Source organism: Asterias amurensis, chromosome 18, assembly GCF_032118995.1.
Source record: "Asterias amurensis chromosome 18, ASM3211899v1".
NCBI classification, from domain to species: Eukaryota; Metazoa; Echinodermata; class Asteroidea; order Forcipulatida; family Asteriidae; genus Asterias; species Asterias amurensis.
This window is the reverse complement of record NC_092665.1, coordinates 13716456-13743919: the sequence shown is the minus strand read 5'-3', so window position 1 is coordinate 13743919 and position 27464 is coordinate 13716456. Positions and strand designations below refer to the sequence as shown.

The window sequence follows — 27464 nt, the reverse complement described above, 5'->3', positions numbered from 1 at the left end:
TGACTACCGCTTATCTCACTGTTGGAAAGAAACCCCCCAGATCATTAGACATTTTATTCAAAGGTATGCAACATGGTATGCAATAAAATTCACGACATCGCAAATAATATTCGCAGACGTGTGCGCACATATTCGCGAATTGTTTCACGACATTGCATACGTGTGCGCACATATTCGCGAATTGTTTCACGACATTGCATACGTGTGCGCACATATTTGCGAATTGTTTCACGACATTGCATACGTGTGCGCACATATTCGCGAACTGTTTCACGACATTGCATTCGTGTGCGCACATATTTGCGAATTGTTTCACGACATTGCATACGTATGCGCACACGTTTGCGATATGCGATGTCCCTTCAGGGCCACCATAGTATTGCGTATACATGTACGCACTCAGAGGAGAGAACCGTGAGCCTGTAGAATCCGAAGCCGAAAAAGATGTGGTTTGGAAAAGGGCCAAAGCAGCCCCATGTTTTAAAGGAACACGTTGCCTTGGATCGGACGAGTTGGTCAAAACAAAAGCGTTTGTAACCGTTTTTTATAAAATGCATATGGTTGGAAAGATAGAATAAAAGTAGAATACAATGATCCAAACAAGTTTGCCTCGAAATTGCGTGGTTTTCCTTCTACTGTGCGAACTAACATGGTCGGCCATTTATGGGAGTCAAAATTTTGACCCCCATAAATGGCCGACGTGTTAGTCGACGAGGTAAAAGGAAAACCACGCAATTTCGAGGCATGTTTGTGTGGATCATTGTATTCTACTTTTACAACATCTTTCTACCCATATGCATTTTATAAAAAACGGTTACAAACGCTTTTCAAAGACCAACTCGACCGATCCAAGGCAACGTGTTCCTTTAACGACGCACCTGCCGAAACACATTACATATTTCCGGGTCAAGTAACTAATAGTTGATCCACAGACAACCTAAAAATGTGAATTTTCCCCTTTTTACCATTCCGGGTAATTTAACCAGTTTCTTATCATTGCTTTTATTTTCCTTATTACTTGTTTTGTTTTTCTAACTGTTATCATTTCTGTTCTTTCTTTTGCTATTTTATAACTTTGGTTTCTTTTGTAGTGGTCGAATAAATAATATTATAATAATAAAATTGACCCAGTTAATAATTGCATGAAAAGGATATGAAATCCGGGTTACGCCTTACTGACCCGTTATTTTTTAGTGGGTTTCTTGGAATACTGGCCAGTCTTTTGACATCTACCAAAGGTTTAAAGTTCCGTGGGTTCTGGCATGGAGGAATAATTATTCCTCCATGGTTCTGGTCGTGGTAATTAGGACGAATGCACCCCCACCCGGCTACCAGCAAGCCACACCCCCTCCAACGTATTATAATTTGTTTGGTCTGGTGCTTCTACTAGATATGTTTGAATAATGAATAAATTGGAAACCAGACTGTGGGAAAAAATGTGGAATGTTGCTGGTACCCTGTATCGCATACCAATCCTTTCAGTGTGTGTTTAATTTTACGTGGTGTCCGACAGTATCTCGACGTGGTGCGCCTGCTGCATGCATATCATTAATTGTTTACATCTAAATTTGACAGCTGGGAAAAATGGAAAGTGAGTGAACGGGTGGAAAAATCATTTAAAAAAATACTGTTTTTTGCAGAATGTAATAAATATTAACCAGTGCCACACCTGTCAATGTGAAGATAGAGCACTAATGGAGAGATAGTAGGTAGGTAATTACTATATTAAAGCTTCCAAAAAATCCAACGGAGGGAAAGGGGCAAACAACAAATATTTCTGAGTAATTTTCATTATTAAAATATTATTCAACAATAATTGTCCTTCTGACATGTCCAACTCTAACTCGGCCGCCGGAGCATGGAGGAAGAAATATTTGTCTACCTTTATTGTCGGCCGCAGCATCCAGGTTACATTCATCCATTCCTTGCCTGGTGTGGTGGTGCTCTGATTTAATGTCACCAAATTTTGTTAGCTTAATTATTTTAAATTTCAAGCCATATCAGTGTTTAAGTGACCCAACAAATCACCCACGGCTACTCCTAAAAAGTCCTAGAACTATGACTACCAAGTTCGTTCTGCTATCGTCTCTACGGAGACGATGGCACTAGCTGAGACGATAGCAGAACAAACCTCATGAGTAACCCGCGGCCTCGTTTACAAGCTAGAAATGTATGACCATATGGATGGAGATGGTCTGACATGGTTTGACCTACTCGTAGAACTATGAAAATTAGGTTTGTTCTGCTATCATCATCTCCACTAGTTGCGATAACATAACCCTCCTCCTAACAAGCCATGCTCAAACGGCAATCTGGTCCAATGCGTACAATTTCGATAGCTAGTCACAAGATTTGCCCCATTTTTTACCACTTTCAAAAATCATGACACAAATTCTAGGAACACGAATTTAATCCTCAATGTCTAATGAATCTTTTCATAACACTCAAAACACCGTTGAGAAAATATTTTGACAAAAACTTACCAGATCCTGAAGCGAAACAGTCACAAATTTCCCAGGTTCTATTTTGGACCTGTCACACATCGCATGTTTTTTTTACTTCTCAGTAATTAAGTACAACGCTTTATTTTTTTCACCAAGCGCTGAACCGCCTATTGGATTGACGAACTGCCGAGCCGCCGCCGAGTTGGACTAAATCATTCTGTAAAAGGGGTATTACAAGGCAGTGCGGCAGTGCGTGTGCGCTGTCCGTTTATAAGGCCCGCTTTTAACTCATGTAGCGCGCACGCAGAGAGAGAAAGTGTAGAGTGATGTGGTGATAAACCTAGTCCTACTAAATAGAAACTGAGAAACTACATTATTAGTAATTATAGGGCCTATAAGGAATTTCAGACGACTGGTCCGTTGGACAACTTGACATGATGTCATCGGCTGACAATAACATCTTATTAAATGACAAACAATGATTTGGATCAAAAGGTGAAGAAAAAAAAAACCTTGAAGTTTTCAAGATTGACCCCTCTCCTCCCATTCTTTTCCTGCTGAAGAACATGTTCTAAAGGTCGGTGACCTCGTTTGAAGCAACACACAGCCTTGAACATGGTGCTCAAGAAGCGAAAGCACAGCACGACTCGTCTTGAGGATGTTCCTCTTGCGGACTATGGAGCTGATGAAAATATTACAGACAGTGCGAAGATACAGTGGGTCAACCAACCATGGGTAAGTTAACTTTCTAAAAACCCTGCCCCACACCTCTCTAAAGGATTTGGATGGACCTCCAGACCTACAAGTTGTCAGGGTTGTTCACTGAACTCTCTACATCTTAAGATTTTCTTGAAAGAGGCATTATGGTCATGAATCGCAACAAAAATTAAAGATGCTGCCCTTGCAATCAAACCTTTAAAGGTATTGGACACTATTTGTATTTACTCAAAATAATTATTAGCACAAAACCTTACTTTTACGAGTAATGGAGAGCTGTTGATAGTGTAAAACATTGTGAGAAACAGCTCCCTCTGAAGAAACGTAGTTTTTGATAAAAAAGTAATTGATTTCGAGACCTCAGAATTAAATTTTGAGGTCTCGAAATCAAGCATCTGAAAGCACACAACTTCGTGAGACAAGGGTGTTCTTTTTTTTCATTATTATCTCGCAACTTCGACGACCAATTGAGCTCAAATTTTCACAGGTTTGTTATTTTATGCACTTTTTGAGATACCCCAAGTAAGACGACTGGTCTTTGACAATTACCAAAAGTGTCCAGTGTCTTTAAATCCCTTAATTCAAATGTAAAACCTCTAGAATGTAATACCCCGTGTATTCAGTCTGCGTCTTCTCATTTTGCCAAATGGAAATGTTGTTTTAAGTAAATTTTCATACAATCTCACCTCTGGATCTCGACTGGTTACTTGTCGCCCTTTTTTCTATTTCTTTTGGTGCTGTTTATAGGTTAGGGGTGTGCTCCGTGGCATGGCGATCCTTAGCTTCATTTCAGTCAGTTGCAACACCCCACAGACGTTTAAACTCATAGCACACATGCGCTACATCACGTTTGTCATTGACATCATGGTGTCCGTCATCTTCACTGCGGAGATGTTAGCCAAGATGCACATGAGAGGAATCGTACGGGTAAGCGATCATCCGCCAATCTTCTAGGCGGGAAGGAATGTCAATAATAACGTAGTAGTATATATGATTTGAGGCATTGCATGGTGAGATATCAATATAATATGTGTGTATTTACTTCCACGTAGATTTTGTTCTTAGAGAACCGTCTTTCTTTAATCCACTACCTCGGAGTAGTTTAACGGATGTTCGGGAGGCTTCGAGAGACTTCTCAGTTCTGAAAAGAACTGTCCTGCTTTTTAACTACTACCCGGGCAGAAGGTATAGAAAATTGGCTGGGACTACTACTTCAGCTTATAGGATCGTAATAAACTGTACTACATGTACCGCAGAGTCAGTTCTTGAATTGGTCTCAAATTTCGACTAGCTTTTTTTAGTCAAAGTAGTTGTAGGCATCCGTCCGTCAATACTGACGATGGACTGTGCTGCGGCTGTTGCTGAGAAGTCCAATTCTTGCATGACAGTGTCTGCCACACAGTTGTTGCAGACAAGGGGGAAGGTGGCTGACACAGGGGTGGGGGTTGCTACTCACAATTTCCTACTCTGCCTCTTTTCTCCAAGGAACATTAATAATGACAATAATAATAGGGAGGTTCAGCTGAACGCCAACAAACACATGTTGGACAGCATTTTTGTGCTGTACGGGACATTTCTGTAGTAGTGCAGATGGTTTAAATGTGAAATTTGTTTATCTTTGCATATTTAGGGCGAGGCCCCCTACTTGAAGGACAACTGGTGTGTCTTTGATGCTTTTATGGTGGTGTTTGTTTGGGTGTCTGTTGTTCTACAGGTAAGTAAAAATGGTAGACATTTCACGATTCCTTGACTGAGCCTTTCTCCTGGAAAATTGCATCGCCCATTTTTGTATATTTTTTAGGTACAGAAATACAAAAAAAAAGATTGTTTTTGTCTCAACAAATTATAAAGGTTGATGCTTGTTAAATCCAAAATGTATCATCACTTCATGAACGATGTACGAAATGCAAGTATTTGACATCTGTTTGTGCATATGGATAACAAGAAACAGTGCGATCACTTTTTAAAAACACCTAAGCAAGACACTTAACCATTGCTTCGTCCTTCGGATGGGGTGTAAAGCCTTTGGTCCCATGTGTTGTGTAACGCATGTAAAAGAACCCAGTGCACTTATCGAAAAGAGAAGGGGGTTCGCCCCGGTGTTCCTGGCTGTGGCTGCTGTATGCGCCGTAGCACCTTGTAAAACCTTATAAGGTGCTAAATAATTGGGTCTCAGAATTCATCACTGCAATATTAACCTATCTTTCCTATACTCAGCGCCTTGAGTACCTTGTTTGGTAGATACATGCACTCACTGTATAAGACTTCGATATTATTATTTTTATTACTAGTGTCCAGTGCATTTAAGTGTATTATCTGATTGCACTCTAGTTTTTCCAGCTGACTGATGTAGTTGCGGGCAGTACATCCTTGTCCATCCTCCGCTCTCCACGCCCTCTCATCGCCGTCAGATGCGTCCGGGTTTATCTCAAATTCCAGCTACCTAAATCGAGAGTCATGTCCATCTTCAAGTAAGTTTGACTCCTCCCCAACCCTCCAAGTTTTCGATAGCATTCATTATAAGTTGATCAATTAACCCCATTTACAAGGAGATCCAAAATGGGCACTACCAGTCTTCTTATCCAACCCGTACAAATTGCAGTAACAAAGATGTGATTTCTCCGTTATTAACCAGAAGTACGTTTTTGACGTCTGTGGACATCGTGTTTTGTGTTAGGAAAAAGTTCATTAACCCTTTAAGACACAAAAGACATCTTAAGCCCTATTCGCACGACAGCACTTTAACCGGGGTCCCTTGCTTAATTTTAGCATGGTTGTAAAATGTAGCAATGTTTGAACAATATTTTACAAGGAAACTGGGATAGTAAAAACTGTGCGTCCTTTCACACGAGGTAAAATTTTACAACCATGCTACAATTTAGCAAGGGACCCTTGCTAATTTACTCTCGTGTGAAAGGGGCTTTTGAGAGGCAGATGCCAGAAGAATAACCCACATGCTTGGAAGTAGGCCTGGGCGAATTATTCGAATATCCGGTTAATGGCGAATAGGTTTTCCTATCCGTAACCGCGAATGCCTTTTTTTTCTTAACCGGATATCCGCATAGGGCGCGAATACCTATTCACAAACCGGATAATTCTGTAATTACAACCGAGTAACCGGATATTCTTTAATATCCGAATATCCGCGGACGTCGGGCGACAACTGGTATGAATGTTTTGTCTGAATCCTTAAGAAACTTCTATTAAGACAGCATAAAACAGCATATATTAAGTATTTAACTATGCTTACCTCCGTGAAGAGTTAAAACAATGACATTTCTGACGTAATTTGTTCAAAGATTACAAAAGTTTTCCTTCACGTAGAGTCAATCACGATCAAAAGAAAAAGCAAATCGCCATCTTTAAATTAGATCCGGTCATTTTTATGAATGAACCGAGTGACACTGTCTAAAACTAATATCAATCCGCCCATAAGATCTCATTCACAAACAAACAGCGCCCTCTAGAGGCAAAAAAACTATTCGAATATCCGGTTAATTTCGGATAGTTGGCCAGCGGTATCCGAATAACAAAATTTCACTATTCGCCCAGCACTACTTGGAAGTTCATCTTCTAGAGCCTCAAAATTTCTCTCTCTCTTGATCAATTTTTTATTTTTTTTTTTGCTATCAGGCGGTCCGGTCAGCAGGTTTGGAGTGTGACAATCTTCCTGGTGTTCTTTCTGGTTCTGTATGGAATGCTCGGTGTACAAATGTTTGGCAGTCTCTCATCACACTGTGTACTTAACAACACACACGATGAGTAAGTACATCTTGTAGTGTGCCATGGCCAAGTGGTTTAGAGCATCGAATTCAAGTTCGGTGGTTTTAGTGATGGGAGTGTGAGTTCATGTAGTTACAGGCTGAAAGGCTTCTGACTAAAAGACACTGGACACTATTGGTAGTTGTCAAAGACCAGTCTTCTCACTTGCTGTATCTCAAAATATGCATAAAATAACAAACCTGTGGACATTTGAGCTTGCTTGGTCCTCGGAGTTGCGAGATAACTATGAAAGAAAAAACGCCCTCGTCACACGAAGTTTTATGCTTTCAGATGCTTGATTTCGAGACCTCAAATTCTAAGCTTGAGGTCATGAAATCAAATTCGTGGAAAATTACTTCTTTCACGAAAACTACGTCACTTCAGAGGGAGCCGTTTCTCACAATAATTTATACTATCAACCTCTCCCCATTACTCGTTACCAAGTGAGGTTTTATGCTGATAATTATTTTGAATAATTACCAATAGTGTCCACTGCCTTTAACTTAGCGCTTAGTAATGTGACACTACCCTGCCTCAAGAAACCTACATGTAACTCCATTAAGCTGCTCAAGTCTGCTTCAAGTCGGACCTTTTTATCATTTTGCTCCTCAAACCTGGAATGCACTCGCCATCTCAATCAGAGAATCTGACTCTTCATGCAAAGTATTAAAGAAGAGCATCAACAACTATTTATACCCCATCTAATGCGCTGCGTTCTTGATGTGGTGGCACTCTATAAATGACTTGTGCGTATAACGTCCTCTTGTCCTTTCTCTTGTCCTTTGTGGGGTGTCGTGGCCGAGCGGATAAGAGCACCGAATTCAAGCTCTGATGCTTCTGTTCAGCAGAGTGTGGGTTCGAATCCCGGTCGTGACACTTGTGTCTCTGAGCAAGACACTTAACTATAATTGCTTCTCTCCACCCAGGGGTAAATGGGTACCTGTGAGGGCAGAGATGGTTCTTGTGGTTGATTTAGCCGAGTAGCGCATATTAATGTTGCACAGGCTGCATACTCCCTACCAGGGAGCTGAGATGGTTTAAGGAGTGAATTAAGGCCCAGTGACCAGGGGTAATAATGTGAAGCGCTTTGGGACGCCCTCCGGGTGTGAAAAGCGCTATATAAAAACGGGTTATTATTATTATCTCTTGTAGGCCTTCCGTCATTGACCGACTGGCAATACCAGACACGTATTGCAGCATGGAAGATAACATGGGGCATAAATGCCACCGAGGCATGGTGTGCCAGAAATTAGAACTCGGCGCCGAATCACGGCAAGTGACGGGCTACAATGGTTTTGAGCATATTGGTAAGTTAAGCCGCATCCGAAATCAAATTGACTTTGGCTGGGGCTACAGCCATCAGTGGCATCGATACCAACATCCATGATTATTAATTTTTACAGCATTCTGGCAGAGATGTGATTTCTCCATTTGTACGTGTAGCTGGGAAATCATATTTTTTGTTGTTAGACCCCGTTCACACATAGACGTCGCTTCTACTTTGATGGAAAAGCGGCCAAAATTGCGTGGCCAATCGTGGGCCAAACATGGGAGGATCTCCATGGGCGTGGTTTGGAGCGGATGGGATCTCCTAGGTCGGCAAGCTGCAGTCCCTCTTCCAAGCCAACAATAATCGTGGCAAAGTAGTAGTGGGAACACCATTATCGTACAAGCAGCATGGCAGCATCGTGGTGAGAGCTCTGTGGTCGTTATAAAAAACGCAGGGCCATTGGCAACCATTTAGAAGTAGAAACAAACGCTTGGTCGGCTTTGGTCTAGGTGTCGTCGTAGTGGCAGCGAGTCAACAACACTTTTGACGTACAAGCACTAAAGTTGTGTAGAATCTTGATTTTGCCAATTTGCTTGATTTTGAAGACGATTGTGTTCCTTCTTGGTAATTTTTTTAGATTGGGGTGATCGGCATGGACTTCATAAGGTCGTAGGGCTGTGTGAACGGGGTATTAGTGAGCCTTGCACAGTCAATTCATGTGACTCTTGTGCAATTTTTTTGAAAGTTGAATAGTATTAATAGTATTAATAATAATAAGAAGAAGATATTTATAAAGTGCCAAATGGCCTTGAAGCGTTTAATACAAAGATAAAAACGGCAATAACCAAATTACAATATGACAATAAAATAATTTTAAAAAGGCAATTACAGAAATACATTCAAAGGCAGTTTAAAATTAATCTGGACCAGCCAGTGACAAAACTTCAATACAATTCTACATATAACAATGGCGGACTTTGTATTTTGGTTTCTAGGTTCCAGTATATTCACAGTGTATGAGAGTGCATCTCTTGAGGGCTGGGTCTTCGTTATGTACAAAGTGACCGACAGTTTCCCGCCATGGAGGGGCTATTTCTTCTTCATCACGATGATCTTCTTTTTAGCTTGGCTGGTCAAAGTAAGCATTTTAACAAAACGAGTTTCAAGTTTATTAATTAGTCCACAGTTTCAAGATCAGTCTATGATATATACACGTATACATAAACATGGATACATAAGCATATATTAGTACAATCTACAAATAGAAAGTAGATATATAAGTTATCACACAAGCGCGAGCGGAATTTTCCTATAGATCCCATGCACAATGCAGAGCGCACATAAACGCGCATCTCTTGTCTGCCATTTTGTGTTTCAAAACGTGCACAAAAGGAATGGACTCCTCCAAAAAGGCAGAAATGGTAGACACGCTTTGTTCTGAGGTGCGCAAACATGTGTACCACTCTTTCCTGTGCATTTTTTTTTACACCCAAAATGGCGGACAAGAGACGTGCGTGTATGTGGGCTGCGCGTTGTGCATAAGGTCTTGGCTGATATGATAATCCTGTACATACATGTAGCATTGGGGTCTGCAACAATAGGGGACTTTTGAGATGCTGCAGATATAACCATCCTGTTTTGTGGTTCTGCGTGTGTGCGCTTGCGTGCTCAGTGTTGCGTGGAAGGTCTGAGCACGCACAATACTGTCTAAAAGTCATCCATTGAATGGATTCAATCATTCCATCAGGGATGAAGAATATTAATGTTTTCACTCATATTTGATTTTCTTGTTTTGCGGCTCGGCCTCACAAACCCCCATGAAGTGTTTTTCTATTCTCTAAATTTTAACGATTGAACTAATCTTCTCATCTAGCATGAAATGCCATTTTGTGGTTTTGTAAAAAAAGAAAAAAAAGGTTTTATAGAAATTCAAGTTGTACTGATACTTTGTTTTGACTGTTTTTTATTTCTTTTCCGTGGTAGAATGTTTTCATAGCTGTTATTATCGAGACGTTCGCTGAGATCAGAGTTCAATTTCGACAGATGTGGACAAGCCGAAACGCCGCGGAGTCAGCTGTGGATTCAAAGGTGTGACTTTTTAGAAATAACAATGCTTATTTTAAAGACACTGGACACCAATTGTGAATTTGTCAAAGACCAGGGCCCAATTTCATAGCGCTGCTTAGCGGCTGATTTTGTGCTTACTTTGCAATTTCTATTTCATAGCGCTGCTAACCGTAAGCACACGAAAAGGCATGCTAACCTTCCGGTGCTTACCGCACGAAAATAAATGACGTCACAATGCAAATCCGTGGTAAACACGCAATATGGTCGCCCAATTTTTCTGCTAACCTGTGAAATACACTAAGGCTTTTAAAAGCAAATTTTTCTGCTATAGTAAGCACACAAATTTGCTTACTGTTAAAGGAACACGTTGCCTTGGATCGGTCGAGTTGGTCTGTGAAAAGCGTTTGTAACCGTTTTTTATAAAATGCATGGGTAGAAAGATGTTGTAAAAGTTGAATACAATGATCCACACAAACATGCCTCGAAATTGCGTGGTTTTCCTTTTACCTCGTCGGCTAACACGTCGGCCATTTATGGGGGTCAAAATTTTGACTCCCATAAATGGCCGACCATGTTAGTTCGCACAGTAGAAGGAAAACCACGCAATTTCGAGGCAAACTTGTGTGGATCATTGTATTCTACTTTTATAACATCTTTCCAACCATATGCATTTCATAAAAAACGGTTACAAACGCTTTTGTTTTGACCAACTCGTCCGATCCAAGGCAACGTGTTCCTTTAAGCAGCGCTATGAAATTGGGCCCAGTCGTCTCACTTGGTATATCTCAACACTTGCAGAAAATATATATGATTTGAGGCAATGTATATTAGGTTTGTGATAACACCATGTGTAGATCTACTTGGTGGGTAGATTATAATCTTTTGAGAACTTATATATTCTACTACTGCGGAGCAGGTTATTCAGAATTTCGGAGACTTCTTTACTACCGCAGAGTAGATTTTCAGAATTTGGGAGACTTCTCAGTTGTGAAAAAAAAAAAAAATGTACTGCTTATTAATTACTACTTGGGGGAAAGGTAGGAAATCGTCCAGGACTACTGCTTTAGCTTAACTGTTTTAAAGGGACTTATTGTTAGTAACTTTACTACCGCGGAGTTCTTAATTGGTCTCAAACTACAATCCCGGCCAAAAGCTTGGGCCACCTATAGACGATGTGACCTCTGACGTCACTCGAAAACTATAACATGATTCGCGCGCATACCGCAGGGCAAAACCTTTGTGTTTGAGCAGCCAGCTAGTAAGTGTATGCAATCTTTACCATGACTACGCATCTTTTTGCCCTAAAGTATACAGTGTTTTGTCAACAGAGGGCGGTTTGAATGTAAACATAGGTCACATCGTCTAATCCCAATGTTACAATGAACATTCCCTATCCACTTCCCCCCTGACAATAAAGATTCTCTCTCTCCCCCACTTTCCCCTGTCCCCCACCCCCCTGCTCAATGTTGACTGGAACACAGAAGACCGCTCAATGAGAGCCAACATTGAAAGGGGGCACGGGGGCCCAACAAGATATAGCTGGGATCGTAGCTTGCTCTAGTCATCGTCAGGAGACTGACAAATATTGTTTTTCTGTTTCAATCAGGTCTTGCAGGACGATGGCACATGTACTCCGTGGAAGCTGACTACAGTTGATGAGAACAAGCCCCGCGGCTTAGCACCCCACTGCTGCCAGGTCATTCTACAGTCCAGGGCCTTCCATTTGGTCATCTTAATGTTTGTCATCGCGGACGCGCTCCTTGCGTCCACGTACAATATGCTGAAGAATTTCGGCAAGGACAAGAGTGACCAGTATCACGATTTCCTGTATGTTGCACAGGTAAGGGTCAGTCTGGGTACCAGGGCCCACTTTTATAGAGCTGCTAAGCACAAAAATATACTTAGCATGAAATTTCTTCCTTGATAAAAACAGGAATGCCAACCAAATTTCCACGTGATTTTTAAGGATAAGCAAACAACAGCTGAAAACCTGTAACAAGCAATATGCAACAAATGGAAAATTGGATGGAAATCCGGTTTTTATTAAGGAAGAGATTTCATGCCAAGCAAATTTTTGTGCCTAGCAGCTCTATGAAATTCGGCCCTGGGTACACCTGCAACGGTTTACTAGCAAGGTGCCAGACCATTATTGTGTATACCTTCTGAGTTGACGTTATGTATTTAGCTGTGTCGTAGCGCAGCGCAGTGAAGCTTTCAGACTATTGTTCTACAAACTTGTCAATAATTCAAGACTTCAAGACTTTGCAAAGCATTCTACTGACCCTCCAGAAAACACTTTCTCAAATTCTGTCAAAACAGTCACTCAACTAAAATTTACGCCAGCAGTTTTTTTGTTCGGCCACCATCAAGGACTGGAATGCCTTACCCTGGAGTGTGATCTCCAGCAACTCGTTAAAGGCAGTGGACACTATTGGTAATTACTCAAACTAATTATTAGCATAAAACCTTTCTTGGTGACAAGTATTGGGGAGAGGTTGATGGTATAAAACCCTGTTAGAAACGGCTCCCTCTAATTTTCCACGAATTTGTTTTCGAGACCTAGGATTTAGAACTTGAGGTCTCAAAACCAACCATCCAAACGCACACAACTTCGTGTGACAAGGGTGTTTTTTTCTTTCATTACTATATCGCAAGTTCGATGACCGATTGAGCTCAAATTTTCACAGGTTTGTTATTTCATGCATATGTTGAGATACACCAACTGTGAAGGCTAGTCTTTGACAATTACCTATAGTGTCCACTGCCTTAAAGACATCTTTAAAGACACTCTCACTAAAAATTAAAAAAACTTAGCTATACCGTCCACATAATGCGCACAAGCTGTCTTCGTACCACGAGGTTCTATTCTCTTCTCATAATATATGTCACAAGTTTTCAAGGACCAATTAATTGTTGTGTCTGTTTTCTTTCGTTTCTTTTTGGTTTACTGCACCATAAGGTTTATCGCGAATAGCAAAATATCAAGAGAGGGCGCTGTTGAACCCACACAAAGGTTGCGTGCGCGAGTCGTAGAAACTGCCTAGAAACCGCCCCATTCTCCTTCCCACAATGCATTGCGTTTCTGAATCGCAATAAACCTTATGAACACCCAGCAGGATATGTGCACATTACAAGTCTTTATTATTTATTATTATTATTATTCTTACTATTATTAGGTTTCCTTCACCGTTCTCTTTGACTTGGAGGTCATGTTCAAGATTTGGTGTCTTGGTTTCCGTGGTTACATCAAGAGATCCCTCCACAAGTTTGAGATGTGTCTGGCCGTGGGTACGACACTTCATCTGTTCGACCCGCTATATCACACACAGGTCACTTACTTCCAGGTTGGTGAAACGCTTTTATCTGGAAAATCTTTCAATTGTCTATCTTATAGGATTTGAAACTTTGCATGGCGGAAGTAAACTTAGGTTAGGCTTGCGACAGCACCAAGTGTAGATCTCTTTTTCAGTAGTGTTGGTTCTGAAAAGAATTTATGCTGGACAACTCGGCGTTTCGATCAGTATGCTCTGATCATCTTCAAGGTGTTCAGAGCATACTGATCAACACCTTGGACGATCAGAGCATACTGATCGCAATCTTGACAATTTCAGGAGCAACACTACTTAAAAGTAATTGACACACGGTGCTACCGCAAACCTCACCTAATTGTTTGTTTGTTTTATAAACCTAGTTTTATTGTTCGCATCTCTTGCCTGTTTTCTTGCGAGGCCATTTAAACAGTTTTTAATATTATTTTTGGTTTTTACCCATACACCGATTTGTGTTAGCACTGTATACTCAGTACTCTCCCGAGTCCTGTGAAAAAATATCACAGGCATGTTACTTGGGTGGGATTCGAGCCCACGACCCTTGCAATTCTAGAGCAGTGTCTTACCAACTAGACTACCGAGGTTGCCCGGCAGCTAGAGGCAGTTCGAATCCTATGTTTTGGCAGCGGGTACCGCAACGATATAAGAGATGTTAAATTTGCATCGGGGATAAAGAATATTAATTTTAAACAGTTTTTATTAACATTTTACCTTTGTACACTGATCGTAAACAAACTTTACTGGAACACAGACTCACCCGAGAGTGTAAAAGAGCTAATCAAAGACTTGTCTGTTTGAACTGGATAAAATCAGAATATATTTGAAATTTGCGTCAGTGATAACGAATACAACAAATATGTAAGCAAGACACTTAATCATTGCTTTGGATGGGACGTAAAGCTGCTGGTCCTGTGTGTTGTTTATCAGCTGCAATAGGTAATAAATAAGGTATTTTTTATTGTCTTGAAGGTGATGCGGTGCGTCCGTCTCATCAAACTGTCACCAACGTTGGAGGACTTCAGTCGGAAGGTATACAAATCATCTCACATCTACAGTATCTACCTGGCCGCTTTTACACATAATTCTAGGACAATTATGGAAGTGACGTGGCCAAGCGATTTAGAGCACCGAATTCAAACTCTGGTGTTTCTGATCAGCAGGGTGTGGGTTCGAGGCCCAGCCGTGACACTTGTGTCCTTAAGCAAGACACTTAACCATTGCTTCGTCCTTCCGATGGGACATTAAGCCGTTGGTCCCATGTGTTGTGTAAACGCATGTAAAAGAACCCAGTGCACTTATCCTAAAGAGAAGGGGTCATCCCAGTGTTCCTGGTCCACAGTGCGCCACAGCACCTTGTTAAACATTACATGGTGCTATCAGAATTAGGTCTCATAATTCAAGCGCAGTCCCACATCTGGCAGGAAATACTGTATGTTACAGCGCCAGGAGCGTCACTGGGTGACGGACATCTGCGCTATATAAGAAGCCACAATTATTATTATAAAATCTCTTGTGGTGTTTCAGATTTTCGGACCCTTCGTCAAGCTCGGTACCCTGATCTTGTTCACCATGAGCTCCCTCATCATCGTCTCCGTCATCAGCTTACAGCTCTTCTGCAGTATCGACAACCTCGACACGTTCCAGACCTTCCCATCCGTAAATATTTTCTTCTTTTGACAAATATAATTGTCCGCATGTTTATCCCTTACCATGGTTCCTTTTCAAAAGGCACTGGACACCTGTGGTATTTATCGAAGACCAGTATTCTCACTTGGTGAATCCTAACACTATACATAAAATGACAAACCTGTGAAAATTAGGACTCAACTAGGCCTGGGCGAATTATTCGAATATCCGGTCAATGGCGAATAGGTTTTCCTATCCGTAACCGCGAATGCCTTTTATTTCTTAACCGGATATCCGCATAGGGCGTGAATACCTACTCACAAACCGGATAATTCTGTAATTACAACCGAGTAACCGGATATTCTTTAATATCCGAATATCCGCGGACGTCGGGCGACAACTGATATGAATGTTTTGTCTGAATCCTTATGAAACTTCTATTAAGACAACATAAAACAGCATATATTAAGTATTTAACTATGCTTACCTCCATGAAGAGTTAAAACAATGACATTTCTGACGTAATTTGTTCAAAGATTACAAAAGTTTTCCTTCACGTAGAGTCAATCACGATCAAAAGAAAAAGCAAATCGCCATCTTTAAATTAGATCCGGTCATTTTTATGAATGAACCGAGCGACACTGTCTGAAACTAATATCAATCCGCCCATAAGATCTCATTCACAGACGAACAGCGCCCTCTAGAGGCAAAAAAAAACTATTCGTATATCCGGTTAATTTCGGATAGTTGGCCAGCGGTATCCGAATAACAAAATTTCACTATTCGCCCAGCACTAGACTCAACTGGTCATCAAAGTTGCAAGATAATAATGAAAGAAACAAAAATCAGCTTTTCAAAATTTTGCGCTTTTGGTCATGTTCCATTTTACTTTCGTTTTGGAGAATTTCGCTCATTGTTTTTAAATGGCTTCAAAATTTGCTACACACTAAATCTTCGACTTTAATGTGCCCCTCCAGTTGAAAAGGAGCACCCCTCCCCCACGAAAAAACCTCAGATTATTTGTTACCATTAAATGGCTGTACTGACCTCTTGTACTGGGCCGAATTTCATAGCGCTGCTTAACGCTAAGCAAATGTGCGTGCTTACTGTAGCAGAAAAAAATTGCTTAAGCCTTAGCGTATTTCACAAGTTAGCTGAAAAATTGGGCGGCCATATTGCGTGTTTACCGTAGATTTGCATTGTGACGTCATTTATTTTCATGCGTTAAGCACTGGAAGGTTAGCATGCCTTGTTCGTGTACTTACGGTTAGCAGCGCCAGGAAATAGAAATTGCACAGTAAGCACAAAATTGGCCGCTAAGCAGCGCTATGAAATTGGGGCCCTGTTTGCGGCAGGAGATTCTGACCCCCTGGAGATCCTGACCCCCCATTTGGCAAAATGTGTACCAACCACTTCTGATAGTGCCCTCTTTTTAATTATCCTCCTTCAGTCCACGTTAACTTCCCAGTTGTGGGCGACAGAATCCCCAGAGAACAGGTTTCACTGGGACACTGGCATTCCACAATATTTGTGGCCCAAGGTTTGCCATTTAAGGGAGTCAAATTGCGCATAAAGATAATTACCAGCTTTCAAACGTACTATGACGCCCTAAAATGCGCACCTCACACTGACTAAGCGCAGCGAAAATTGCCTCTCAAAATGGTCCCATAGACTCCTTGCTCAATGTGAAACCCTACAGGGACACTGAGCTCACGCGCAAAATTGTACGCTCAAAGAGCAGCTACCGTCTAATCATTTACCTCCTTTGACCCCAGCGAGGGCGCTTTTTGACCCCAGCGAGGGTGGTTTTTGACCCCAGCGAGGGCGCTTTTTGACCCCAGCAAGGGTGGTTTTTGACCCCAGCGAGGGCGCTTTTTGACCCCAGCAAGGGTGGTTTTTGACCCCAGCGAGGGCGCTTTTTGACCCAAGCGAGGGCGTTTGACCCAAGCGAGGGCGCTTTTTGAGCATGTGACGTCACATGCAAGGGGTCTATTATGTTGAGGTGTTGACTGCTGGTAAACTCCCCACTAAAATGTTGTCACTTTTGCTCAAAGTACCATGATGGCGTGTAAACTTTCCGCCACTCACACAATCACTGGATTATCGGTGTGCCAGATTGCAAGTCAGTACAATACACCGTTCCATTAGGCTCCGCCCACGGCATACGTGTGAGCAAGAACACGTGAGCCTCTCCAATGCCATTCTGCATGCATTCTGCACAACTCTGCTGGGCGCGCCAAGCACACGTGCACGCATGTCGGACTTTAAAGTGTCGGACTTTTGGTTGTGGAATGGGTTGTGATTGGTCAATACGCAATGGGGCGGAGCTTAATGAATTGGTCTATTGAATATTAACATTGAACTTGTGGTGCGATATGTTAGTCAAACTCGACGCATTATCTAAGATCTGGGTGCGGAGTACTATTGGACCATTAGTAATTATTCTTCGGTGGTAGCACATCTTTTTATAGACCTTGCAACCTTTGTGACGTTTATTGAAATCTAAATCACCCTCTATACAGCAATCCTTCACTGATCTTGAACTCTTGGTGGCAGCAGATACTGCAGTGTGGTACCTGGGTTGAACTGTGCTGCCTAGCGACTTTAACTTTTACCTTGCAAATTGCAAAAGAATGCTTGTCAACTCATATGAAAATTGTCTAGGTAACCACCCCAGTGTCTGCTGCCACCAATAGTTCAATATAGGTGAAGGTATGCTGTTTTGGAAACTTCCTGGCAGCGTGAGGGCATATAGTTTTACATAAATTAGCCATGTTGAAGGTGGCGTACTTCAAAAGGCAACCTTACTGATGACGTCACTTTTATACAAAATTACGCAAAATACGATTTGAGGCACGCTTTTTCGCCGTGACATTACATCAACCTGTATAATAAGCCCAGTACATACTTCCTGTGACTGGACTGCGATACGAATTTTGACGTCAAGGGCTGTTTTTCGCAGCGAATGTTTCGCACGAGTTGAGCACAAGCCAAGTGTTGCGGATTGTATTCGATTTTGAATATGTGACGTCAAAATTTGTATCACATTCGCATTCGCGGGAAGTACGAACCAGGCTTTTGTCTGCTTATTTAACCAATATTTGACTGTTGTATTTGTGTGTGTGATCGGGGTTCTCTTGTGAACCCTCTTCCGTCCCTCCCCCTCCCCCACTCCCCATTTCCCTGGGAACCTTTTAGGCATTCATGGCAATGTTTCAGATTCTAACCCAGGAGGGTTGGATCGAGGTCATGAATGACTGTTTACTCCATGCCGGCGAGCAGCTACAAGTTATTGTCGCCGTGTTCTTTATAATGTACCATCTTTTTTCGTTTGTGGTAAGTTCAAAGGGGGCTGTTTGAGTAGTTTCCCTCTCTGTGAGTGCCCTGCAATCGAGTTGAGGGGGTTTGAAAACGGCTGCATTTGGTTCGATGCTTCATGGACATATTCATTTTCTTCTTGTAGCCCCTTACCTAGAGTGGCTTTTGTTCGGGGCGAACTTGCATAAAAAAAATAATAAAAAAATTCATAATCAGCGTCGTACCTCACCATGTTTTTTTCTTTTCTATAGCTCGTCGAGATAAGGGTAGGGTCATAAATTGGTGTTGTCATGGTAATGCTGGTTTAATAATATTAAGCATAATATACATTTGTTCTTTACATGAATGTCACACGTGAAACTTTAAAGCTAAATACAGTGTTTTCTACTTGCTGAAAAAGCACTAAAACCGGTCGCAGTAATTTCGTAAGTTTGTTGAATCCATCCACGTTGGGCACCATCCGTATCTCTGTTTGCAGCATTCTTGACTGTATACCAACCCTCAGAAATCCAAGAAATTAATCATGCTTGAATGTTTTTTTTTAGATTGAAATATTTTTGGGGGTGAAAACTTTATCCAAACATCATTTCTTTGAATGGAAATCTTTCTCGAACAAAAAAGTTAATACTGTCAATACTGCAGTGCTTCTCACGATTACGGTTGGAGCATTTACCAGTCGACAATGACCCTGGCTTTAAGTAAGACTGCCACAGAAAGAAAACAATGTCTAAAACGACGGGATATTTGTTAATAAATATTTCACATTGACATTTTATGGCCTAATGATGTTCAGAGAACCAAATGTGACCGTCCGCTCCCTCGCAGCAAAAAGAACCCTAAAAGATCAGAACTATTTGTGATCATTTAGGTGTCTGGATGCAGCGGTGTTCACAATCAACGTGCCTGCCGTTACATTGATAACACGGTCATAAGGAAGAACGGCAAATGCTACCAGGAACTGGTTGGTACTGGTTTGAGCTGTTCAAATATCCAGTTTCATTTTGTTTGGCGTCACAGCAGGGCAACTTGATACAAAACTGGTTTGAAGCGGTTTCGTCCAGCTAGTTCAGCAGTTAAACTCTTCTGTGAACTGGTACTGGTCTGAACTGGTCTAGTGCAGTTTCATCTTGTGTGATGTCACCTCAGTGCAGCTTGATCAAAACTGGTTTTAAAGCGGTTTTATCCAGCTATGTAGTTCACCATCAGGGCACTGCATTCATTCACCAGTTGAAAAAAACCCACCTTGAATTGGTGATAATTCCAGATCAAACTGGTTTGTACCAGTCAGAACTCACTTCAGTCCACCACAGGGCAGCATTTGCAGTTCTTCTGTTATACCATTTTGATTAATATTTAATAACATTTTTTTTTCTTCTTCCTGTTTTCTTTCCTCTCTTGTTTTCTTTTTTTTTCATTTTTTTTCTTTCGTTTCCGCCATCCTGGTCGCCGACTTTTTTATTCCACCCAAATTTGTAGGCGTTCATATCCATGTTCCAAATTCTGACACAAAAGGGCTGGGCCGTCGTCATGTACGAATGTATGCTTGCTACAGACGCTGCTCTGGCCTCTATCATAGCTATCTACTTCATCACGTACCATCTGTTTGCCACCGTGGTAAATATACATGTCATTTAGGCTCGACAGGCGAAGACAGAGAAACAAAATCACAGAGGGGATTGTTTTGTTTTCTTTTGTCGGGCATTCATTGAAACTAACAACTAGCTTGAATGAGTGTTTAGGATCTGTTGGCTGTCTGACCTGCTTTCCTCATTCAAAAAGAAAAGAAGGAGATGGATTTGGGGTATTTTTTATATATTTATTTTTGTATGAGAAAAGCAAGACAGAACGCTACCATGTTTTGTACATTTGTGTGTCTGTAATCGGTGGTGGTGTTTACCTAATGAAATCGAGGACTTCCGTGGAGCAAGGGTGTCCTTGCTTTGCTTTCATGTACAAAACCACATTTGGATGAAGCAAAACAAGTCGACAAATTTGGAGAGCAAAGTGAAGTCTTTGATTTACAGGGTTGACGAACATGTGCGTGTGGGTGTGTGTTTTGTATTATGTTTTTTTCTCTTTTCTTTTTTTGAGCACTTAATAACACAATCACTTACACCATAGGCAAAATTTCTGAGAGCTGCTTTTAGCATGATTATGTTGCTGGGGAAAAGGTGTAGGGTTTCCCTGTACGTTTCTGCATAAGAAACAATGTGTGATAAGCAACATGCTTAGCGGTTCTCTGAAAGGATGCCTTTAATGGAACGACACACAGTGCCTGCCAGTTTGCTCACTGCTACTTTGCCTGCTGCAAGCACACCTCACTAACCCCGTGTTGTACGAGCTGTTACTTGTCCAAGTTGCTTGCTGTGTGGAGCCGGTGTGAATTTAATGTCAGCGCACAGTTTTATATCGTATGAAGACGCTGGTGAAATGGTAGATTCAACTGTCCCTTTTTGGAAAAGCCCCGGGAATGTGAATGCGATGCTGATTTTGACTTAATAAGGGGGGGGGGGGCTGTTTTTCACAGCGAATGTTTCGCAGGAGTTGAGCATATTTCACGCTGTTGTGAATTATTCGTTGCGAATTTGTGGCGTCAAAATTCGAATGGCATTCGCATTGGCAGAAAAAAAGAGAAAAAAAAAGAAGATTATTTTGGTAAGATAAATTAGGCTTTTTAAGTGAATCTTGCATTTCATCAGTGGCTTTTGTAGCCGTTTTATCACCCTGTTTGTCTGCCACTAGTAGATCAACATTGATTGCTACATTTATTATACTAACCGGCCCCAGCCCGTCCTCTAAACCACAAATAACTCATCTTCATTTAATATCAATGATTTCCCTTCTTCCCCCTCACCCTTCTTCTTTCCATCATGAAAGAAGAAGTAATTAGGAAAACCGTTCTGTGTAAAAAACCTCTTTGCAAATTAAAAAAAAAAACACCCAAGTTGTTTAAAGTTAATCATTCTAGTAATGAAGCCAAGAGGCCCCAGAAAGTGACTAGCACTGTGACCACGTAGGTCTGGGCCCATATGCGTTAAGCCGTTAAGCAGAAATTACTGCTTAGCGAATTGCTATGCTAAGCCAAAAATGGGTGAGGCACCAGTCACACCAATGAAAACTTTTTGGACTTTTTGCTGGTAACCTGTTTCTGCTAAGCATTTTTTCCTGTGCTTAGCAAGTTGTTGTGCTTACATGCATTACGAAAATGGGCCCTGAAGATACTTGGGTCCAATTTCATAAAGCCTGTAAGCACAACAACTGGTTTGAGCACAAAACAAGTTTGCTTAGCAAAAAGGGGCTACCAGCCTGAAAACCATACAGCTACCATTGCTGTGACTGGTACCTTGGTAATTTTTTGCTTAGCCAAGAGATTTGCTAAGCAGGAATTTTCTGCTTATCAGCTTTATGAAATTGGGCTCAGTGTAGAGAAGAGGATTAAAAATTGTTCAGTTGTAGACGAAGGACAAATCCCAAGTAGGGGAAAACCCAGTCAATAAGATCAGGTAGGGACGAAAAGTTCAACGCAGGAAAGAAATCATTGCAGATATGAAAATTTTCACACTTAAAAAAAGAAAACCAAAATTCCACGTTAATCTTGCTCATTGATCTACTTCTCTTGTGCTGATAAGAACGCTGTTTTTAACTTTTTGAAATTGAAAAAATAATTGGTTACCAAAAGGTGGTCACGCCATCATTCCGACCTGGGCCCAATTTCATAGAGCTGCTAAGCACAAAAATTTGCTTAGCATGAAATTTCTTCCTTGATAAAAACAGGATTACCAACCAAATTTCCAATTGTTGCATATTGCTAGTTATACTGGTATTCAGCTGTTGTTTGCAAATCCTGAAAATCACCTGATCATTTGGTTGGTAATTCTGGTTTTTATCAAGGAAAACATTTCATGCTAAGCAAATTTCTGTGCTTAGCAGCTCTATGAAACTGGGCCCTGCCTCTTGGAATTTGGGTCCTAGTGTGAGGATAATTTTGTCAGCAATGACTCACACCCCTGTTATACTAGCCAATCAGAATGCTCAGTGATTTCTTGTGTACATAAAAAGGAACAAGCACAGAGTGGATTGGTCCACAAGGTGGTCAAAGGTCATTTTATTGACGGTCAGCTCCAAAACAAAATGGCCTCTGAAAACTAGGTTAGGTTTAAAGGATTTTTTTTGTTTTACACTGTGTAGCCTCGGAATCAGTCTGAATTTTTTTTTGTAAGCTTCAAATATCTTTTCAGAATGTTAAAGTGGATTGTTAGATTTTTTCCACCTCTTTTATAACTTATATAATTGGTTTTGTGGGTTTCGTTTTTAGAACTAGTGAATTGGGTATGTTGGTTGTTGTCTGTGGACTGTGCATGGTTAGACAGAGAAAAACGGCCTGCTTTCCTTTTTTTTAACAATAGAAAAACTGGCCACGAACGTCATTCGAACTTTGGTTGCTGGTGAACTTAAAGTTGCGCAAAGTTATTCAAAATTCCACCGTTATTGCTGTGCACTCGGAAGAAACTTTCTTGAAAGCTAGCTCAGACTCATCATTAGAACTTGGGTTGACTGTCGACTAAAGTTGCTGCAAGCTATTTCCAATTTCCACTATTAAAGGATTTGGGTACTTTTTGTAACACAAACACAATGTTCACAGATTAACATTAAACTTTCACTGTTTGAAGATAATGATAGTAGAAAGCATACCTTCAAATATTATTTGCTAAGGTGCTGTAGTCTTTGAGAAATGAGTATATCAATGTCATGAAAATACGTTTTTACATGCTAAATAATTTCCGTCTCAAAAAGTACAGCATTTCGGCAAGTAATATTTTAAAGGAAGCTTTCTACCACTATTATCTTCAAACTGTGTGAGTTTGATGTAAATCTGCGGACATTGTGTTTTGTGTCCTACGAAAAGTACCCAGACCCTTTAATGTTGTGCACTTTAAAGAAGCATTCTTCTATTGTTTACGGACTATCAGTGGTTAAAAAAATGGTTGAGAAATCAATACAAAGCTTTTTGAAGAATGTGTGACCAGTAAGTACAGGTACACCCTCACAAAGCACTGTCCAGTGAAACAACAAACACAGGTCAATTAGTTGAGGTTAACGTTATTACATAAATTACACATTTTTCTAGCTACAACTTTTAGAACCCTCACTCTAAGACCTCTTCAGACTCCCCCAGAAAAAAAAACCCCCAAAACCCAACATGTTATGGCATTTGATTGATTTGTAGTCGAGTCATTGATTTAGCACAATAGTTTTGTAGAGTTTGTGGTATGTGTCTGTGGAAATCTTAAAGTCATTCAACACAAAGAAAATATCATCACTTTTTCCCCCTGTGTTTACTACCTGAAAAAAAAAAGAAGTCGTTCCCCTGTATGCGTCAATACTTCGAGGGGCATGGTTGGCTTGTGCGTAAAGCGCTCGCCTCTCACCAAGGTGACCCTGGTTTGATACTCGGCCAGGGCCATATGTGAGCTGAGTTGTGCCTTCATTCCATGGGGTTATCCAGACTGTCTGGTTTTCTTCCCTCGGGAAAAAATCAAACACTTTTGATGTCTGGCTGTGCTTCGTGGTCATAACGGGTTGATGTGGCTGGCTGCCAAAGGCGCCCTTGCATCCCTGCTTCTCGAACACATTGTAGCCGCATCCTTCCCAATTCAGCTGTTAGCTGCGAGTAAGGATGATAAGCCTCCCAAATTATTATTATAATACGCCAGTGTCATCTTTTCTCCCCAAATTTTGGAGGAACCTTTAACTATTATAGTTATACTTCTTATAATCTTTCCACTTGTGTCGAATGGCTTTAATGTTGTAGATGTTTGTATTACGAGGGATTTTAGTAGACTGTAAACACACATAGTTGATTGTTGATAATGGTAGTGGAGTGTGGATCATTGTATTTAGTGGAGTGTAGATTAGTGGATTTTGAGTATGGCATGCTATAACCCTGCCATAGCTGTTCATTCGTTTCCCCTGTCCACTTTTTGGCCATGTTCAGACACCGTACTAAGACACAAACCCATTTTACTTTTACAAGAAGTGGGCTGGCAGTCGTAAAAATAAAACTACCTTGAGCTCACACAGCCAAAGTTTAGGTCATAGAGCACCGTGACCCAACCTATAACAACTACAAGTGTGTACAAAAGATGCTCGCTTTGTGCAATTTATGGCGTGTTACGCAACACATCTTGGGTCATTGGTCACCTGTTACGCAACTTATCCGGGGTCATTGGTCACCTGTGAGGACTTTAAACCGGATGTAGTTGTTTTTATTCTGTCCACACACCGTGCTAAAAGATAAAACGGAAGTGGTTTTAATAGCATTAAACCCTCCTCGCCGACCGATACTAAAACGTTTTTAACTTGATGTGTTAAAGCTTTAAGAGCGTTCAGATGCATAAAGTTGAAGCCGAATGAGTTGAAACAGCCTTAAAGCTGACTTAAGTACTGTGTCTGAGTGACCTCATAGATGGGTTGCAATACGTGTCATTGACGGCCATCTTTGATGTATTTTACTTGTGAAAAGTGCACAAGAGTCATACGCAGTGCGTACATGCGTGCACTTTTCACGTGTAAAATACATCAAATATGGCGACATCCACCCATTGTCTCTTGTAGGGCATGTTTTGTCTTGTGCAACATTGATTGAGTTTGTTGTGTGGCGAAATTGGCTGTTGTGTTGTGTAGAAGAAAAAACAATGCACAAAGCATGTTGAGTAGAGGATGGGAAAAGTCGTGTGTGCTGTTTTTTTTTTGTTTTCTTTTACAGTTTCAGGGATTTTTTTTCTTCTGTCTTAAAACAATCTAAACATCCACACTTGCCAATTAAGGGGAAATACATTTGTTTGAGTTTATTAATTTAACTTCCTTTTTTTCCAAAAAATATTCGGTTGAAAACCAGAGGTGTTTTTATTTTATTATTATTATTTTTTTTTTATCCTGACGCTTATTTCAAGAAAAGCATTTTGTTTGCACATTTAAGGCTGAAATTCTGTAACTTCAGAAACAGATGTAAGCTTGAAAACAGTCATACAAAATCGGTATAGTTTTGTCTTTAATACTGTTCATCCAAAAGACACCTTGATGCTCATATTTTACAACTGAAATATTCCTCACAAGTAAATCTTTTCTTTTCACTTGTGGGACATCTTAATCATTTTATAATTTTGTTGATGCTGTGATCTGTTAAGATCGTGTTGAGCATGTTTGTGGCTGTCATTCTGGACAACTTGGAGTTGGATGAAGACTTGAAGTCACTGAAACATCTGCAGGCGACAGAGCAGCGCAACATCATTGAGAAGCTTCCGTTACGACTCCGAGTCTTTGAGAAGTTTCCGTGAGTTTAAAAGCTTTGGGTACTCTTAGTATGACGCAGACATTTTACTTAATACGGGTTGGGACATTTTGAGAACTATTTTTTGTGACCCAGCCTTAAAGTTTGAGATTGATCGGCCATCTGGGTCACGAGAGAATGGTAAAAGACCAATTATTTTGCATGACATCGATTAAAAAAAAAAGTTGAAAAAAGATTTGAGCGATAAACTCCAAATGGGAAATTAGTTTTCTCATCAGATGTAAAATTTCAGACAGAAACATTTGAAGGGATGTTTTCCAATATCGTCATCAGACCATGTAAGTTTTATGTAAATCTGTGATCTTAGACAAGTTTTTTTCTTACCAATTTTGTAATGTTCCTTTAACCAATGCTCTGTTCAGTTTCAGGAGTGAGTTTTCAAAAATCTGTTTTTTGAATTGTTATTTTTTTTCAACTATAGTGATAAGCCGCAGATGGTCTGCCTGTCTCGTCTGCCCTCGGAGTTTTCTCTTCCCAAAATAAGGTGAGTCTTTAAAAGTAAACTGGACAAGTCAGTTTAAAAATTCACAAACTCCACTATTGTCATTTTAGATCATGATTGGTTTAAATTTGCCAATGTATATGTTGAAAATGGTCATGTTTTGTCTGTTGTTTTGGACCCAGTTTCATGGCCCTGCTTACAGTAGAATTCTGCGCTTACTGTGCAAGCGCTGATTTTCTGTGCTAGTTGTACAAGCGAAGTATGCCTAGTAATAGGGAGTCTGCACAAGCACAAATTCCTTGCTAAGCTGTGAAAAACACTTGATGAAAGTGCAAAATTCCCTGCTTCCGTAAGCGTTTTTTCTTTGCTTATGGTAAGCAGAGCTGTGAAATTTTGCCTGGATGTTTACTTGACAACGTATGTCGGGCTATTGTGAAGAGTTCACAGCGTCTTCCAAATCTCTCAAAATATTACTGTTTGCAGCTGCTCCTTATCATTTTCTTAAGAGTTGTTCGTGCACAAAACATATGCTGTGTGTTGAAATTAGTGAGTAGGGATACAAAATGTAAATTTGCCTCTGGAAATACATCCGCAAAAGGTGCGCTCCGCCATTTTGTGGAGTAAAAAACTTGGTTCTAGGATATAACGGACAGTATAACGAAGCTGGCAAAACGGGGGAATAGCCCTGCAGACTATTCACTGGAAAAGTTTATGGCAACTCTCCCCCAAACTCTCCCCCGCCCATCCCCTTTGATACTCTCAAAACTAATTTTCTCATGAAATCTTGCGACCAACAGGGACAGCTTTATTCGTCAGTTTGTTGAGACGGGCACGGACATGGAGAGACTTCTGCGGCGGTCGGTCAGTCGTGATACCCAGGGTCCAGGACACACCCAGGCTGCTCTCTTCTCCCTGCCGGATCCCGCCAATCAACTGAGGCTGCTACGACGTCGCGCACAGGTGCTGGTTACCAGCCACATCCCTGGGTTGGTGCATAAGAAAACTGGTATTTCGTCTATTGTCAGGTAAAGGATAATTCTGAAACTTCAAAACTAAAAACGAAAAAAATACAGGGATGTGATTTTTCAGGCCTTGAATTTCACCTTTGAAAGGGCAAGGGCCGTCTTCAAGTGTGTGT

General features: G+C 40.9%; 1 protein-coding gene across 11 annotated transcripts in view; it reads left to right on the top strand.

The window, feature by feature from the left end:
• The first annotated feature begins 1572 nt into the window (after positions 1-1572).
• The window catches only part of LOC139950413 (sodium leak channel NALCN-like), a 54061-nt gene continuing 28169 nt past the window's right edge, over positions 1573-27464 (top strand). For 5 of the 11 annotated variants that reach the window (XM_071949074.1, XM_071949076.1, XM_071949073.1 and 2 more), the window contains exons 1-18: positions 1573-1709; positions 3008-3179; positions 3909-4088; positions 4792-4875; positions 5493-5632; positions 6795-6923; positions 8076-8230; positions 9189-9331; positions 10177-10281; positions 11867-12100; positions 13437-13604; positions 14559-14618; positions 15114-15245; positions 18414-18551; positions 20010-20147; positions 25721-25866; positions 26306-26368; positions 27124-27351. In XM_071949074.1, coding sequence (XP_071805175.1) covers positions 3060-3179; positions 3909-4088; positions 4792-4875; positions 5493-5632; positions 6795-6923; positions 8076-8230; positions 9189-9331; positions 10177-10281; positions 11867-12100; positions 13437-13604; positions 14559-14618; positions 15114-15245; positions 18414-18551; positions 20010-20147; positions 25721-25866; positions 26306-26368; positions 27124-27351 — 2363 coding nt within the window. In that variant the 5' untranslated portion in view covers positions 1573-1709; positions 3008-3059. The remainder of the gene's footprint in view (positions 1710-3007; positions 3180-3908; positions 4089-4791; positions 4876-5492; positions 5633-6794; positions 6924-8075; positions 8231-9188; positions 9332-10176; positions 10282-11866; positions 12101-13436; positions 13605-14558; positions 14619-15113; positions 15246-18413; positions 18552-20009; positions 20148-25720; positions 25867-26305; positions 26369-27123; positions 27352-27464) is intronic. The other 6 variants (XM_071949079.1, XM_071949083.1, XM_071949082.1 and 3 more) reach the window with 3 other exon arrangements.